General features: G+C 44.9%; 1 protein-coding gene across 1 annotated transcript; it reads right to left on the bottom strand.

The window, feature by feature from the left end:
- Positions 1-2647: 2647 nt before the first annotated feature.
- Positions 2648-15047, bottom strand: LOC146789088 (uncharacterized). The gene is made up of 11 exons (XM_085629990.1): positions 14900-15047; positions 13293-14753; positions 12415-12507; positions 12048-12152; positions 11421-11439; positions 8069-8159; positions 7690-7884; positions 6396-6558; positions 4712-4877; positions 4127-4221; positions 2648-2733 (listed from the first exon to the last, which is right to left on the bottom strand). Exons 1-11 carry the CDS (start codon positions 15045-15047, stop codon positions 2648-2650), a joined length of 2622 nt encoding a protein of 873 aa, XP_085486116.1.
- Positions 15048-15624: the final 577 nt, after the last annotated feature.

The following is a 15624-nucleotide window of genomic DNA, read 5'->3' as shown; positions in this document are numbered from 1 at the left end:
AAATTACAATTATTTTTCCATAATTCAAATTTAAAAATCAATTCCCACCTGAAGAAGAAAATGTTTTTAATGTGCATTAATAATTATTAAAATTGATGTATAGAATTAATTAAAATTAAAGCGTGTTAAGCTCCTCTTTGACTGCTCCAGTGTTGAAGCTATTGAATTATTGAGCCTGTTGCTTCGATGCTTTCAGATGTGCTCAGTCAATGGCATGGAGCAGATCAACGCAATGGCTGTGTTCAGTCCAAATGTTGTGGATTGCAGCAAAGGAGGCTGGTCAAGGAGGAGGAAATGAATTCCAGGAAGTTACCATTATGAGGTGATGAGCCCCACAATAGGAAGTCTGGGGGGCTACAGTCTAAATGAGTTGTCCACTGTTTCGAAGGGATGTGGCCCGAGGCAGGGTGGGGTATGGCTCGGACGAGACATGGTCAGCAGAGGTGAAACACCTGTCAGAGGGCGGAGCTAAGACAGGAAGTTTCAAGTGTCACTCGAGTTATATTGTTTCCCTGTTCAAGTGCATATGGAACGTTGGAGGATGACTTATAGCGAAATGCATCCACAGAAATGAAGACATGTATTGGTGAGATTGTTAATTAGGGTGAGAAGAGTTTTATAGGGATTAATGGGTAAAAGGTCGGTACTGCATCCACTTAAATTATTCTCATATTCTTGTGTGACAAGGTCTGATTAGTAAATTCAACGTACGTTTTACATGGAGAAATCAGTATAGATGCGTTCAGCGGAGTATCGTGTGCATATCATGTTTGCTGTATTTTGCATTAGTCAGTAAAAGTCTAAGCTATTAGTAATTTTTTCTCTTTATGTTGACCATCGTGGTGCTTTTCTGCTAAACCTAGATGCTGTACATAACATACCCAGCATTGCTATTGCAATATTTTGATGTCACTCCTTAAACCACGTGTCCAAAGGCTGAGTGGTTTATAAATGTCGCCAGAACTCCGAGGTGGCAATACAGCAAATCTATATATGTCAGTAATGGAACATATTACAAGTCACCTGTTATGTTTTCTTTAGTTTTGATGTTTTCTATGGGGTAATTAGCTGGCAAAAACCTGTTCTCTTAATGGGCACTGATTGGAATTAGAATGTTTAGGGGTTGTTTCCCTTTCATTAATAATAACTCTTACAATATAATGGGCAACGGTGAAGGGTTTTAGATTTATGTGATTCTGTGGCTGCAGCGTTTACTGCGTAATTTATCACATTTAACACATAATTTGCGGATTTCAACACAACATATTGTTTCTACCTCAAATGGATAAAAATAATATTTTCAGAGAATGTGCTACATAATTTGCCTTTTATTTCCTTAGTTTTGATAGCCATGACACATATTTTTGTTCTCCCTTGAGCCTAATTCTAGTAGCCCAGACAATGGTAAAGCTCTGCTGCAGAGTGCTTTTTGGGGCTGTGATTATGATGATAAAACCCATATTTCAATGAAAACTATGAAATATTTCCCAAACTTCATGGTAAATATGGGTTTTATACCACTGAATTTTGCACAATTATTGCACACTCACACATACATGACACCTTTCTTTCACAGCTGCATCACAGGAGGATTCATGGTAAAGTGTACCCCTGACAGCAAAGAGGAAAGACAGTTTCTTTTTAAGGGCAATTTTATTTCAATAAATACAAACTCCAATATATTAAATAAGTTAAATACTATGTGCAGGTCCCTAAAACTCAAAACCTTCTATCAGTGATCCTTGAAGCTCCTCTCGATTGGGTGGCCGGCACCATCCAGTGAAGCCAATAGTTCTGGTTGCAACAATATGGGATGTCTGGATCTGACAGTATTCTGTCACACGAACCTGGTGAGAGGTCTGACAGGACCAGACATCCTAAGAGTAACAAAATAAATAGAATTTTTCAACAACATCGGTATCAGCTATAAATTAAAATTCCTTTAGGGCAGAGGGTAAAAAAATACATTTATGGTATAATGCTAGTATTTATCAGTGGATGTATTGGTATGTAATATTTGGCAGCTTAAATAGCTAAAACATGACGGACATCAAAGTATGATTGTGCGTCTATCATTTAAATAGATATGGAAATGCACAGTTTTATAACTTCATTTACACGTAAAACACAAAATACATTTGGATAAATACAGATAGAATGTCCCAAAAATAAATACGGATAAATACAGATGGAAATGGTCAAAAAATAAATACCATAAAACCGGGAACCTTAAATATAATGTACAAGCAAAGAACACAAACAGAATGCAACAGTATATATACATTAGATCTGTGCCCCTGCATCCTGAGGGGCGTGGAATCGAGGATCTGTCGCTGTACACATCACCAAGCGCTGACTTTCAGGTCAATGCCCTGTTGGAGTGTGAAGGGTAGAAAATATCTGCAAATCAATCAAACTGAAGCATTCTGATAAAAAGTATTGTGAGCTGTCTGTAAGAATGTCCGACTCCACTGCCGTCTGTAAGTCTGTTCTGGCAATGTCTTCCCTTCAGCTCAGGCTCGACGCGGATATCCGGCCTCAGATTGTGATACTTCTATTTCTGGTTAATAAAGTTCAAATGGCAGCTGGCTCAGGTCTTGTGCGGATGCTGCTGTGGTCAGTAGACTTGTCGTAGCAAATGGTAGCCTCACACCTGCGCGATCTTCACCCTCTCGAACGTCTGCATGATGTGGCTGGTGGGGACGCAGCCCTCCCTCACGATGCTCAGGATCCCTGGAAAGGAAGAAACACAACAGCATGAGATTGAGAGGGCTTAGAGAGTTATGAGGTCTGTGAGCAGCAGAGGGAAGGGAAGAGACAAGTATAATGAGCACAGTAGGGATTGGCTCCTCAGCATCCAATGGGTGATGGAGTCCAGGAGGGAACCGCCCTCTCACATGGCATATACTGACTGGAGAAAGCATGGGGTCTGCGCCCTCAAGGAGACATTGAATGACTGGGGCAGGGTGGGATATCATGGAAACAATAAACTGCTAAAATACAGACTCGAAATCTTTCACTGCCAAAATATTTACCACAAACAACAATCCCCCTGCAAAAATGTCGACCCACAGTAAACTCACTATCAAGCACTTGGCCAATAAATTCAGACAGGAGATGGAATAGTAAGTTAAATCTGTACTTCAATAATTATGGAGTGAGTCTCACTGGAATTAGGAATTTTTAACAGGTCTAGTGCTCTTTAAATAGACATTTGTGTATATTTGTGCATGGTCAATATTTTGTCAATCTGCATGTCAGAATCTGTGATTCTGAGGTCTCTATTTACAGATGGGACTAGAGGTAAGGACCTTCAGGCATTGGGTAACTTGGGCGGGTTGGAATAGTCCCTGAGAAAAAACAATGGGTTTGGGGAAAAAATAAAAGATCCCGCCTTGGGGAATAGTGTCTTACTGAGGGAGGTTCTGGGTCCATGTGCTAAGTCTGAGTGAATTTGTAAGCACTATTACTAAATTTGATGAATTTGCAGTATGCAATTTGCATCATTTCTTCTTTACTAGAGATGGTTTTGAGCATAAAAATGCCTCCGTAAAAGACATTTTTCGCTGATTAAGTCTTCTGCCAGTATCTAACATGACTTTTTAATCTGCGGTATATACTACCATGAAAATTTCATGCAAGATAAAGGCGAACTGAATTTCACACCGTTCATGTAATTTTAGCAAAATTTTGTGAAACAAATTATGCAAGATGGTACACCAATAGTGCAGACTAATGATAAAGAGAAATGCTTGTAAAGTTTAAAGTAGGGGTCAGGATTTGGCAGAGGTAAGAAACCTCCGGGGGCCTCCCTGCAAACTTAGAACACGCGCTTGGAGTTTTCCTCAGGGGCTTAATAAAGTGAATCTTTTTGTTACGCATTCATCTTAGCCCCTTTAATGCTTCAACTGTCCATTCATTCTGGGCTTTGTAAGTCTGTATGCCTTGGACACCAGGAATCCACTGGATCCGGACAGTTTTTTCCCAAATGTCATGGCAGGCGTTTGGCGGGTGGGAAGGGGTGGGGGTGCAGAGCCCCCTTTTCATATCCAAGGATGCAAGTGATCTAGTTTGGGAATAGCAGGGGATAGAGATGAAACAGAAAAAAGCATTGGTCAAGACCCACCTTCGTCTATCCTCAGACAGTTCACCACCGTGGAGCCCACCATCTCGTAGGAGTCCCCATCACACAGCACCCCCTCCAGCTTGTGCCGTAGACGCCTGAAACACAAAGCGGAAATACAAAATCACTCATTTAAAGAAATAATCGACAAAGGCTCAGGTGCTGGGGATTAAGGGAAAGCCGGAGGAAGGCAAACATCTACCTGAACTCAAGCTCAACTAGTTAAACACACCTGTGTTTAATGCACCCACATATAGGCTTATGCCAAGCATCTCAAATACCCTAAAACATATGCGTGAGATATCATCAACACCCTTTTCCCTCCTTTCACCTTTCAGTAGCACCAGTCTAGTCATATGTTTAAAAAAGCCTAAACTCATTCAAAATAGCTCACCGCCCATCAATACTCCAACACTCTTCCATTCACCTTTCAGAATCTTCAGCTCATGCCCTTCCACAATCCTTGCCCCTGCCCTCAGCTCCTAGCAGCCATCTAGTAACTCTCAAACCCCAGGCACCATCTCTTACGCAGAAGGCCCAATCACAACCTTTTCCTGATTTCAGCCCCTGTTCTGAATGAGTACTCACGAGATGACCATGTCATGGTGGGTGCTGTCACACTCCCCACTGGGATTGGCAGAAGTGATGGCCAGAGGGCCGGTCATGTCGGTCAGGTGGGCAGAGATAGTGTGGTCCGGCACTCGGATCATGATGGAGTCTTTGGTGCCCACAATGTCATAAGCTGGTCCAACTCCTACAGAAGGAGAACATACAAAATGAATCAGCAACAAGTCAGGTGTGAGTGATAGAGCATTTGAGTTTGACTGTATTTATTTTCTCAGCATCATGAACAGAGTTGTTGTACAGTGGCGCCTTCATTTGGTTGTGCTTAACCTGAGCAGATGTTTGAATGGTCTAGTCTCTGAACATCAAGAGTTGATGAAGGCCCTTGAAGACGTGATTGCTCTAATTGTGCAGTGGGCACGCATTGTCCATTAAGTATGAAAGAAGTTCTACTAAAGCATTTCAAACAGCCACGGTCCGTGCAGGATACAGTGGTGGGGCCGAGTTGGGGGGGTTTCTAAGGGACTATGCAGAGGGAAAATTAAATAAATAAATAATTTTCCCTCTGCATGGTCCCTCGATATCCCCCATAACGCGGCCCCACCGCCCCACCGCTGTTACCTGCATGCACTGCGGCTGATTAAAAAACTATGAAAGGCATGCACACATTTGTTTTATATCTTGAGAGGCCAGATGTCTGCAATACATAATGTTAAACATTCTTTAAAAATGACATCAGCCAGAAAAGTATTTCTGTCTCACATAATTTTATGGCTGTTTGATATATCATTCTGTCTGCGCGAGGGACTATTTTACAACTGAAAAGTACACGAACTCAACACACTAAACATTTTTTCTTATACAGCCATAGTATACCAAACGCAACCTTTCTTTGTTTTGTCATTGCTGCGGGGTTTAATTAATGTTTTAGTCAGGAATTGTGCGAATCTCATATATTTCTTCATCTGTTTTACACACATGTACACATACATCACACACACACATATATACGTAATATATGTAACATGTACATGCAATGGGTACATGAGATGGGGGGTCTGTGTGCTTTAGGGGTGAATGTGCATGTAATACCTGCATGAGATTGAGGTCGCTACACATTAAAGGGGGGACTGCGCCCTGATATGTATATGCAATAGCTCCATGTGATAGGGACCTCTACAGCGAATGGGGGTCACGGGACCCTGATATGCACATGCAATAGCTATATGAGATGGGGATCTGTAAACATCAGGAGGGTAAATGTACATGCAATGTCTGCATGAGATGGGGGTCTGTAGACATCAGGGGGTCCATGTGCAGGTAATATCTGCATGAAATGGGGTATGCATATATCAGGGGGGGGCTGAATGAACTCTGATATGTACATAAAATAGGACCTGAGATGGGGGATCTGTAGACATTAAGGGGTGAATAGACCCTGTTCTGTACATACAATAGCTACATGAGATGGTGGTCTATAGACATTGGGGGGGGGGGGTGAAGAAATTCCTCCAAGAGATGGGGGTCGGTGCACATGGGGGGGGGGTGAATAAAGCATGATCTAGACAAGCAGCATATACATGAAGTGAGCACACCCCTGAATTTCCCCAGGCACAATTTCTGGCATTTGGAGCCCTCACCCCTCTAGCCTCCCCAGCCCACCCTTCTTTGACAAAGAAACAGCCCATGCAGAAGAGGTCACACGTACCCATCCTCTTCAGCCACTCCCCCTTCTGGACAATGCAGCTGATACCCCCAGGGTAGACGCTCCCCATGAAGTCCCACAACAGGGGGCTGAACGGGGGTCTCACGGCCCGCAGCTGGTCCAGGTGGGAGATGCAGATACAGATGGGCTTCTCCAGGGGTCGGTCCTGCAGAGGATGGAAGAGAGGGAAGTAATGAATGGTTTAGAGAGAGAAGGGGGAGGGCAGGACCGTCAGAGATTATGTGCAGGATCACGTGATATCTAAGTGACCTTAGACCCAGTCACACAACCTCTGTAAATAAACTAAATGTCTCTAGTGCTAGCCAACAGATTGTACAAGTTAAAAGCCTGTATTGCCTTCTAATGACACTTACACCGTGACTCCTGATGTATGATGATTTATGTTGAACACGAGTTGTCTTTTGGCATTGTGACTGTTCTAAATATGTATCATTAATCTCATATATTGATGTAAATTCCTGAGGTCTGGAAATCTGTTGATTTCCATACCCGTCACATTACCTACTGGACTACAATGTTATTGTTCCTTTTTACTGCATGTTTAAATAAATACAATCCTTTCCATTTGGAAGAACCACACAGCTCTAATTATAGTTCTGTGTTTATACACTTATGTTGTTTGGTAGGGACCTATGTCTCTTGCAATACACTATTACCCTCGGTCCCTCTTGACACACAGGGTTCCCTTGTTCTTTGTTACTCTCTTTCTAATGTCCTATAGCAGACAGTCACTGGCCACAGAGTTCAATGCAATGGAATCTGCACAGTCTGAGAATGCAGACTCACTGTGTAGTCTGGGGCATTAGTATCTTTCTTGTGCACGTGATAGCATCTCGCTGGGATCTTCTGCCCCTAAAGCAGGGTTCTCTCCTGAGACTATGTGTGGACTGGAGCTCACACTTCCCTTATCACCCCCATCTCGCACTCTCCCCCAAAGTATGACAAGCTACCCTTTAACCTGGCTGCTTTCCTTTTTTTTAAAGTTTTGGAGTTGGAACTTTCTAGGCATATATTACCATGAAAACCCTCACCTGCAGAATGGTTTTACCCTGTAATTTCCATGTCAATATATCCAACTGTACATACTCCAGGCTGGTATCACCACGGTAATCACACCCCTGCAGAATGGTTTTACCCTGACGTTTCCATGACAATGTCTCCGCCCACAGGGTGACTTCTAACTGTTCTAGTAAAAGGTGTCCCTTATTCTTGAATGACAGAGCATCTGTCTCGTCCTCGGGTAAATTCCGCCGGAAGTTTACTCCTCGGTGCTCACCTTGATGGTGTAAATCTTCTGGATGGCCTCGGGGTGTTTGCAGGAGGCCGCCAGAGCGTAGACAGTGTCTGTGGGGACCCCGCACACCCCACCCTGGTCCAGCAGGGCAGCGATGGTCCTTAGACTGCTGGTGCGATAGGAATCGGGGCACACGCAGGAGTCCGACGCCTCAACTTTCTCCTCTGACTTCGTTTCCTAAAAGTGCAAAGAGCAGAGAAGGGGTGAGACAGCGCCACCTACAGCTGTCCTTGAGCAGCACATGCACATCCCAAAGTTAGAGGACTAAGATGGACTGGTTATTTGAGAGACACATTTATCGGAACTGAGTGTTAATTTAAGAATAGTAATCGTAACATATTGCATGTACTTATCACTGTACCTTGAAGAGAGGTGGTCCCATGGGAATTAGATCCTTGCTGAAAACGCAGTTTCCAAGAGATGCCGCCGCTCCGTAGATACAGACGACACTGTTTGTTTGTTTTTTTTTTTTGGTTTTTTTTTTTTTTGTTTATTTATTATGCATGATTAATTAAAACCTTTACATATACAGAGGTAAAATTCCACTCATTTCGTACTAAAATCGCTATGTACAGTAAAAACATTTTTATCACAATCAATAAAATAATTAACACAATTTTGCGAAAGTTAGCTGTAGTTATAGCAACTATAGCTGGAGGTGATTTGGTCAGGATTTCATCTAAGCTTGGTCTTTCGGCAATTCAGTCCGGATTTCTTTTAGTCTCTTTGCGGTAATATCAAGAAATTTAATTAACCTACAATTTAGCTGAACCCAGGCGGGGTTAAAGCACAACATTAGTGCTTGTCTGCATGTTCTGGCTCCATGTTGTTTAAAAACGGGTTTTAGTAGGGTACTCCTGATGTCTTTTAGCTTTTTACAAATGCATATAATGTGAATTGCGTCTTCTGTACCGCTACTACATAGCCGGCATTGATCGTTTTCGTCCTTTTTCTCCCAGGGAGGCAAGAATTGATTAAAAGGGCCTGCCCCCAATCTTAGTCTGAGGAATTTTTCCTTTACAAAAGTTTTCAAACCCACTTTCAAGTATGGTTGAGGTGTTAGGTTGTTGTAAGTGTTTAAGACCATCCAGCCATGCGATCTTTTAGCTAGGGTATTTTTGTCTTCTAGTGCAGATAGGGTACGAGATACCTTTGTGACTGTTTTTTTAAAAATTTGATGATTGCTCTGGACTTCCCACAGTTCTGTTAGCCCCAGTTGTTTTATTGCTTCCTGAAGGTATACTTTTGCCGGGGTTTTCCTTGAGAGGGAGAGTTCTGTCCAGAGTAGCTCATTCAGGCTTCCCTTGACATCAAGTTTAATTTTATGCCAGCATTTCACGTAGGCTCCCATGCGTTCCAAGGTCTGTTTTTGGAGTCCGAATTCCAATCGAATTTGGGCGGGGGAGGCCGTTCTAGGGAGGTGGAAAATTGCGCGGTATGCCTTTGATATTATGTTTTCGAGGGTTGTGGCGTCTTTTCCCTTCAGCGTTTCACTCCCGTAGTAGATAGTTGGCTGGAGTTTTGCTTGTATGATTTTAAGCAGGGGGTCAAATGACAGATCTGGTAGGTGCTTCTTTAGGGGTTTAATTGTTAATTATGTTGTTACCCCCTTTCTCCGCACAGCTTCTAGTTGTGGTTTTGCCGAGTTATTTTGGTCCAATATGACCCCTAGGTATTTGTAGTTAACACCTTGATCCAGGCGATGTCCTTCTAGGAACCAACTGTACTGTTTCCTCTTGTGGTAATTAACCGCCATGGTTTTTGTTTTGTTATAGTTTATTTTTAATGCGTTGTCCTGCGAGAATTTTAAAGTGGCGTTCAGTAGGTGTTGTAGGCCAACTGGAGTTCTGCTTATCAAAACCAGGTCGTCTGCATATAGCAGGCAAGGTAAGTGGACATTCCCAAGTTTTGGTGCGTGGCCTGCGCTGCTACTCAGTTTCTCTGGTAGATCTGCGAGAAATAAGTTGAATAGCATGGGCGCTAAAACACATCCCTGTTTAAGGACTTTTGAGGTAGGAATTTTTCTCGATATTTTACCACCATCTGTAAGCTTTATCCTAACCCATGTGTTGGTGTGCAGGTTCCTTAGTTGGGAGAGTAAGTTGGAAGGAATTCCCCAATTATCAAGTTTTCGCCATAGTTTGGTACGGTCGACGTGGTCGAATGCGGCGGTGAAGTCTATAAAACATAGGAAAAGTGGGTATTTTCCCTGTTTAGCAGCATCCATGAGCAGGGTCAATGCCATTATATTGGTTATAGTTCCTTGACCTTTTCGAAAGCCAGTTTGTGTCAGGGGAATTATCTTATTATCTTCATCCCAAGTAGATAATTCTTTTAAGAGGAGCCCGGCAAAATATTTAGCCTCTATGTCAATCAGGGTAATTAAACGGTAATTTTTTGGGTCTGTCCTTGCCCCTTGCTTATAGATTGGGCTTATGATTGAGCCTTTCCATGAATCTGGAGTTGTGAAGTTTATTGCTGCGTATTGGAAGATGGGTTCCAGTGCCTTGCTCCAGAAGACCGGGTCGCTTTTGAACAATATTGGTGGGATGCCGTTAGGGCCCGGGGCTCCTGATGATCGGCCCTTTGCTATTTGATTCATTATCAGTTTGGTTTTTTGGGCCGTGTTCTCTCCGTTTGTTGGTAGTTCTGCAATGAGATCTATGGATAGCTCAATACTTTGGTTTGGCCCTGTCCCTTTAAGGTTATCAGATGGGTGCTGGCTGTAGGGGAATAATTGGTTTTTAATCTTGATGCAGCTCCCAGAAGCTTTAGGTTTAAGGTGGCTTGTTAATTCATCGTTTTTGTTGAAATGATTAAAAAGAAAGTTTGCCCAGGCCTCTTCGGAAATATTAGAATTAATTCCACAGTGTTGCGGTTGTTGCAGTTTATTTATTGATTGCCAAAATTTAGCGCTATTTTTTTGTTTGGCATCATGAATCAATTTGGCCCAAAAATCGTTGTTCTTTGTTGTGCGTCTTAGCCATCTTCTCTTTTTTAGGAGGGCTTTGGTTTCTCGTAGCGACTGTCGCAGATGTTGATTATCTGGTCGTCTCCGTAGTTGTCTTAATGTGGAGTTTATTGTTGTTTTAAGTTTTTTTGAGTTTGGACTGATGTTTTCCCAGTTAGGAGGGACATTTATATGTGTCCTTGGACTTTTGTTTACAGGGAATCTTTTTCCGAGTGAGACGGTGAAAGTCTCCCATATTTCCAATGGGTGGGCTAAGTTGTCTTGAGCTTCCTTCAGCACGTCTTTAGCCTGAACAGTTACATGTTCTATATTTGTTGGGTTGCACCTAATGCGGTGAAGGTTTGTCATTCCCACTGAGATGATTGATGTTTCGGCCTCCTGGTGCAATATTGCTGTAGAGTGAAGTACCATCTCTTGTGGCATATGGTCGCTGAAAGTGTTATTACCTATACTGAATGATACAATTTTATTGAACATGGCTAATGTAGTGAAGGTGAAGTCAATTGTCGTTGATGCTTTAGATGAATGATACGTTGGTGCTGGAGGGTTGTCTTCTTTAAATCGGCCGTTAACTGCCCTCAGATTTAAGTGTTCGAGTTCTGACAGGAAGAGTATTGAGCTCTTCGTAGATTTGTTTGCCGATGCTTGGCCTTGGTTAGGAACTCCCCAGATGCCAGTCAATTCGAGGCAGAGATCGTCTTCCCGTGTTGTACCTAAGAGGTGCATGTTAAAGACGACACTGAAGACGGACAATACTGTGACTGAAAAAACACACAAAGACGGGAAAATTAGACTTTAAGTTTAATATTATCAACAAAAAAAGAGGCGTGTGCTGATCACGTTGATGTTAAACCAAGACAGGGGTTCCTTCAGGAGGGATTTAAAAAAGGTAAATGCCACCCAAGACAATAAAATATAAACATAAAACAGAGATTAATTTTTCACTCTACTTCGGTCTGTATGAAATTAAGTGTGGTAATGCATTTAAACTGGTACATGAACCCCTGTCTTGGTTTATACTTAATTGCCCTGGTTCCTAGGGTTATGGGGCTCACCCCAACTCTTCGTATTATAACAAGGAGATGTTAAGGCAGAAGTGGACAGACAGATGAAAAAAAACTAAGAAATGTGGAGGTCTGGCAGAGAACCAGACACATGTCAGGGTTGTAACTGACTCCATTCGAGCCAGGCTTGTCAGGCACACTCCAGTCCTTTCTACAGACCACTTCCCTTTAGCCCTCAACACATTACAGGTGGACTCGGGATGGCACTTGATAGGAATTGCCTGTTTATCATGAATTAACCCTTTGGAGATCACTGACATGCATTAACACAGAAGAGGAACCCACAGTGGAAGATGTCCACTTACTCTCGAGCGCGAGGGGCAGGCATTCCAAGGTGAAGAGCAGGAAACAGACCATCACCGCCTCCATCAGCAGGGCGAGCAGCACCAGCACCACGTTGGCATAGGCGACTGTGGAACAAGCAGAACAGGATGGCGTCAGATGTCGGAAATTACATATTTCATAGGTCAGTGGGGGTCACAGTTGCTCAAGTCTTTAGATGAGGACACTACGATGCCCCAGAACTATGGACCTATGGTGCATATGGACCATCGAGTGACAGACACCGGCCCGAGCCCACTACAGCCGGAAGCAGCTGCTGTCTGTCAGGGCACCTGGGCCTCAAGTATTCAACAGAGGGATGACTTGACATCGGTATCCGGAGAGACTTACCCAAGGACATCAGGAAGACATTGATGACCAGGAAGGTGACGGCACCAACAGTGAATGCACCATAACTGGCGACGTGGATATTCAGCAGGGGACCTGGAGAGGGAAGAGAAGGAGGAGCAGAGGGTTAGTCATGGATGAAACAGAACATAGGAAGGAGCTCTTCCTTCAAAGGCAAGAGATGGCTAGGAGCAGAGACAAGGGATGGAGGAGGACCATATACTGTCCAACACCTCACTTATCTAACAGCCAATCATGGTGCTAGATATTGGCTTCTGATGATATGTAAAACTGTATATTCCACCTCATCCTGAACAGGTGCGCCCTGATTTGGTGAACCACACTTCTCGAAACACCTAATCCCAGTTTAAGTTGTTTTCTCGCATGTGTCAGAAGACAAGGGATAATTTAATTCTGGTAAATATGCCCCCGGGTACAAGAAATGAGCAGTTATTTGAACAAAAGTGATAATAACTATTGGTTCTTCCCACAAATGGATTATCAACAATAGTTTATCCAGATCCATCAATGGTTCCATAAGTCATTAGTCCCCTCCTAGCGGCCACCAGCTGCACTCCTCTTCCACCCTTTGCCCTCCACCTGGCAGCCATCACATATGATCCCTAGCCGGTACTTCTACAGGTCACTGCTTACAAGGGCCCCCAGTCAGAAAAAGAACTGCATGTGACATCATCAAGAAACTACCTGCATGCATGGCTACTCCAAATAAAACTAATAACCAAAAATATACATCACCCCCACTGCCCCTACTGGTATGCCTTAGAATCTAAACCACACAGAAGCTTCATGACACTGGATCCCTAGGACTTTTTGGCAAACATTTTGCACATTGTAAAGAAGATTAAGAGATCACAAGTTACCTGCAAGTCGTAGCCACGCCCATGTGGCCCATACAGCAGCATAACAGAATGGTAGGACCGACCCAAATCTTCGACCTCTCTGGACCACGATCCTGCAGACGTACAACTGGAAGAGAGCGCCAGGGATCAGCACCCAAGGGATGGAGAGGTGGGCTCTGGTAGGGTCATCGAGGGACCCCTGGATGGCAGAGAGTGAGGCCAAGCCATTGCAGATGAAGAAGAGGGCATCAGGGAGCTGGCATCTGGTAGTGCTGACCTCCTGGCCCTCCTTAGACCTGCTGGTGACGCGCTTCAGGCACAGCAGCAAGTCCTGGAGCTTAGCCGATGACATCACTTGGGGTCCAGTAGAGATCAACGACTTGTCAGCGATGGAGTTAATGAGGCTGGCAAAAGTGGCGTAGAGGGAGGTGGCTGTGTAAATGCTGCAGACCACTCCGAAGAAGATATGGGATCCCTGGAGTGGAATCTGTTGGATGGTGGAGACAGTGAGGAGGAGGAAGCATGAATTCTGCAGCACCTCCAGGAGGTCTCTGTTGAGGGACATCATGCAGAGGATGCAAGCGGCGACCAGAAAGAACCAGCCCCCCACCATGCCCGCTCGGATCTTGTCCACATTGTCCCCTGAGAGGAGCACCGTGAGGATGAACTCTTCCCAGGACATCAGCAACCAGAACAGGCTGTGGAGTCCAAGCTTGGTGGTGTGGTAGACGTCTTCTCTCAAGTAACTGTAGTAGCTGGCGCAGAGCTGGGACAGCGTATTGATGCTGACCCAGATGGCGCCAATGTAGAAGGTCTTCATGTACCCAAAGCAATAAAAGGCAAAGATGAGCGAGGCCACCGCGTCAGCGATGTGTCCCAAAGCCATGGGCTCCGCGTACTTGGAGTTCTTCTTGGTCTCCTCCCCGATGCCACTGGAAGAGGTGCTGTTGGCCGAGCCCAGAAGCAGGACGCTGAACATGGGGTTCCCGAAGCCTGGAAGGACATTCCTCTGGGTCAGGCCCTTCAGGAGCAGGGCAGTGGCGCCATAGAACCCAAACAACACAATGAGCAGCTCCAGGGTCCCCGAGACCACCAGCGCCCACTGTCCAAAGAGCCCCACCGCCTCGAAGACCAGCGTGAGGGTGATGGCGCCAAACACAAAAGGCATGACGTAGTTAACGGTGGCCGAGCAGAAGGACAGGATGAAGGCGACGGCGGTGTATGCCACCAGCCCTGCTACTGCGCTCTCGCTGAGCGGAAGAGGGGAGGCGGCCATGATGGTCTGGCTATTAGAAATGTTCAGGGCTTGTGTGCTGTTGTGGATGGTGGGATACGCTCCCAGGACGACACGTGTAGCCCCGTAGCTGCTCCAGAGGGCGGCAAATGCCACAAAGGCGGTGCTCCCAAGGTGATCGTACTTCCGGAAGCACAGGAAGCCTGCAATGAGTTGTGTCAGTCCTCCAATCAGGATGAGATGGACCCCTGCAAGAGATAACACAGGAATTGAGCAACACGTACGTGTGTGTGTCTGTGTGTACGAGTGTGTACCCCCTCCCTCCAAGTGTTTTATGCATGTTATCCCAGCGCCACCTATAACCCTTTGTGTGATCTGTGTCTGCAACACTCACCTGCCAGGATGTTCTCCACACCTTCAGCGTTCACTTTGGTGTGGAAGGAAAAGAAGTTCTGTAGGGCCACCAGGAAGGCGCTGATGACGTTGGCGAGGAAGCCCATGACCAATGGTTCACTGTAGTACACAGAGGCAAAGCCTTCCATGGTGAGTGGCAGACCTGGGGAGGGGAGAGAGGTCAATAGATAAGAAATTAGCCACAGGTGAGAGTGGGACAGGAGGTGAGAGGGGCAGGAGGTAAGAATAAGATGGAAGACGGGTAGCTGGGAAAGACTCAGATTAGATTGGTGCACGAGGTTAGATGGGGAACAGGAGGTGAGACAGGAGCCAGAGGCCTAATATCAGACAGAGGTGAGAGGGGAAGAGGATGTGAGAGTGGGAGAGTGAGTGAGATGGAAGTCGTGAGAGTGGGACAGTGAGTGAGATGGAAGTCGTGAGAGTGGGACAGTGAGTGAGATGGATGTCGTGAGAGTGGGACAGTGGGTGAGATGAGAGACACGTGAGTGGGAAAGTAGGTGAGATGGAGGAGACATTTGAGAGTGGGACAGAGAGTGAGATGGAAGAGACATGCCAGAGTGGGACAGTGAGTGAGATGGAAGAGACGTGAGAGTGGGACAGTGGGTGAGATGGAAGACAAATGAGAGTGGGACAGTGGGTGAGATTGAAGGCATTTGAGAGGGACAGTGGGTGAGAAGGAAGACATGCGAGAGTGGGACAGTGAGT

The sequence above is a fragment of the Triturus cristatus genome, chromosome 10 (assembly GCF_964204655.1).
Source record: "Triturus cristatus chromosome 10, aTriCri1.1, whole genome shotgun sequence".
NCBI classification, from domain to species: Eukaryota; Metazoa; Chordata; class Amphibia; order Caudata; family Salamandridae; genus Triturus; species Triturus cristatus.
This window is presented reverse-complemented; position numbering and strand designations above follow the sequence as displayed.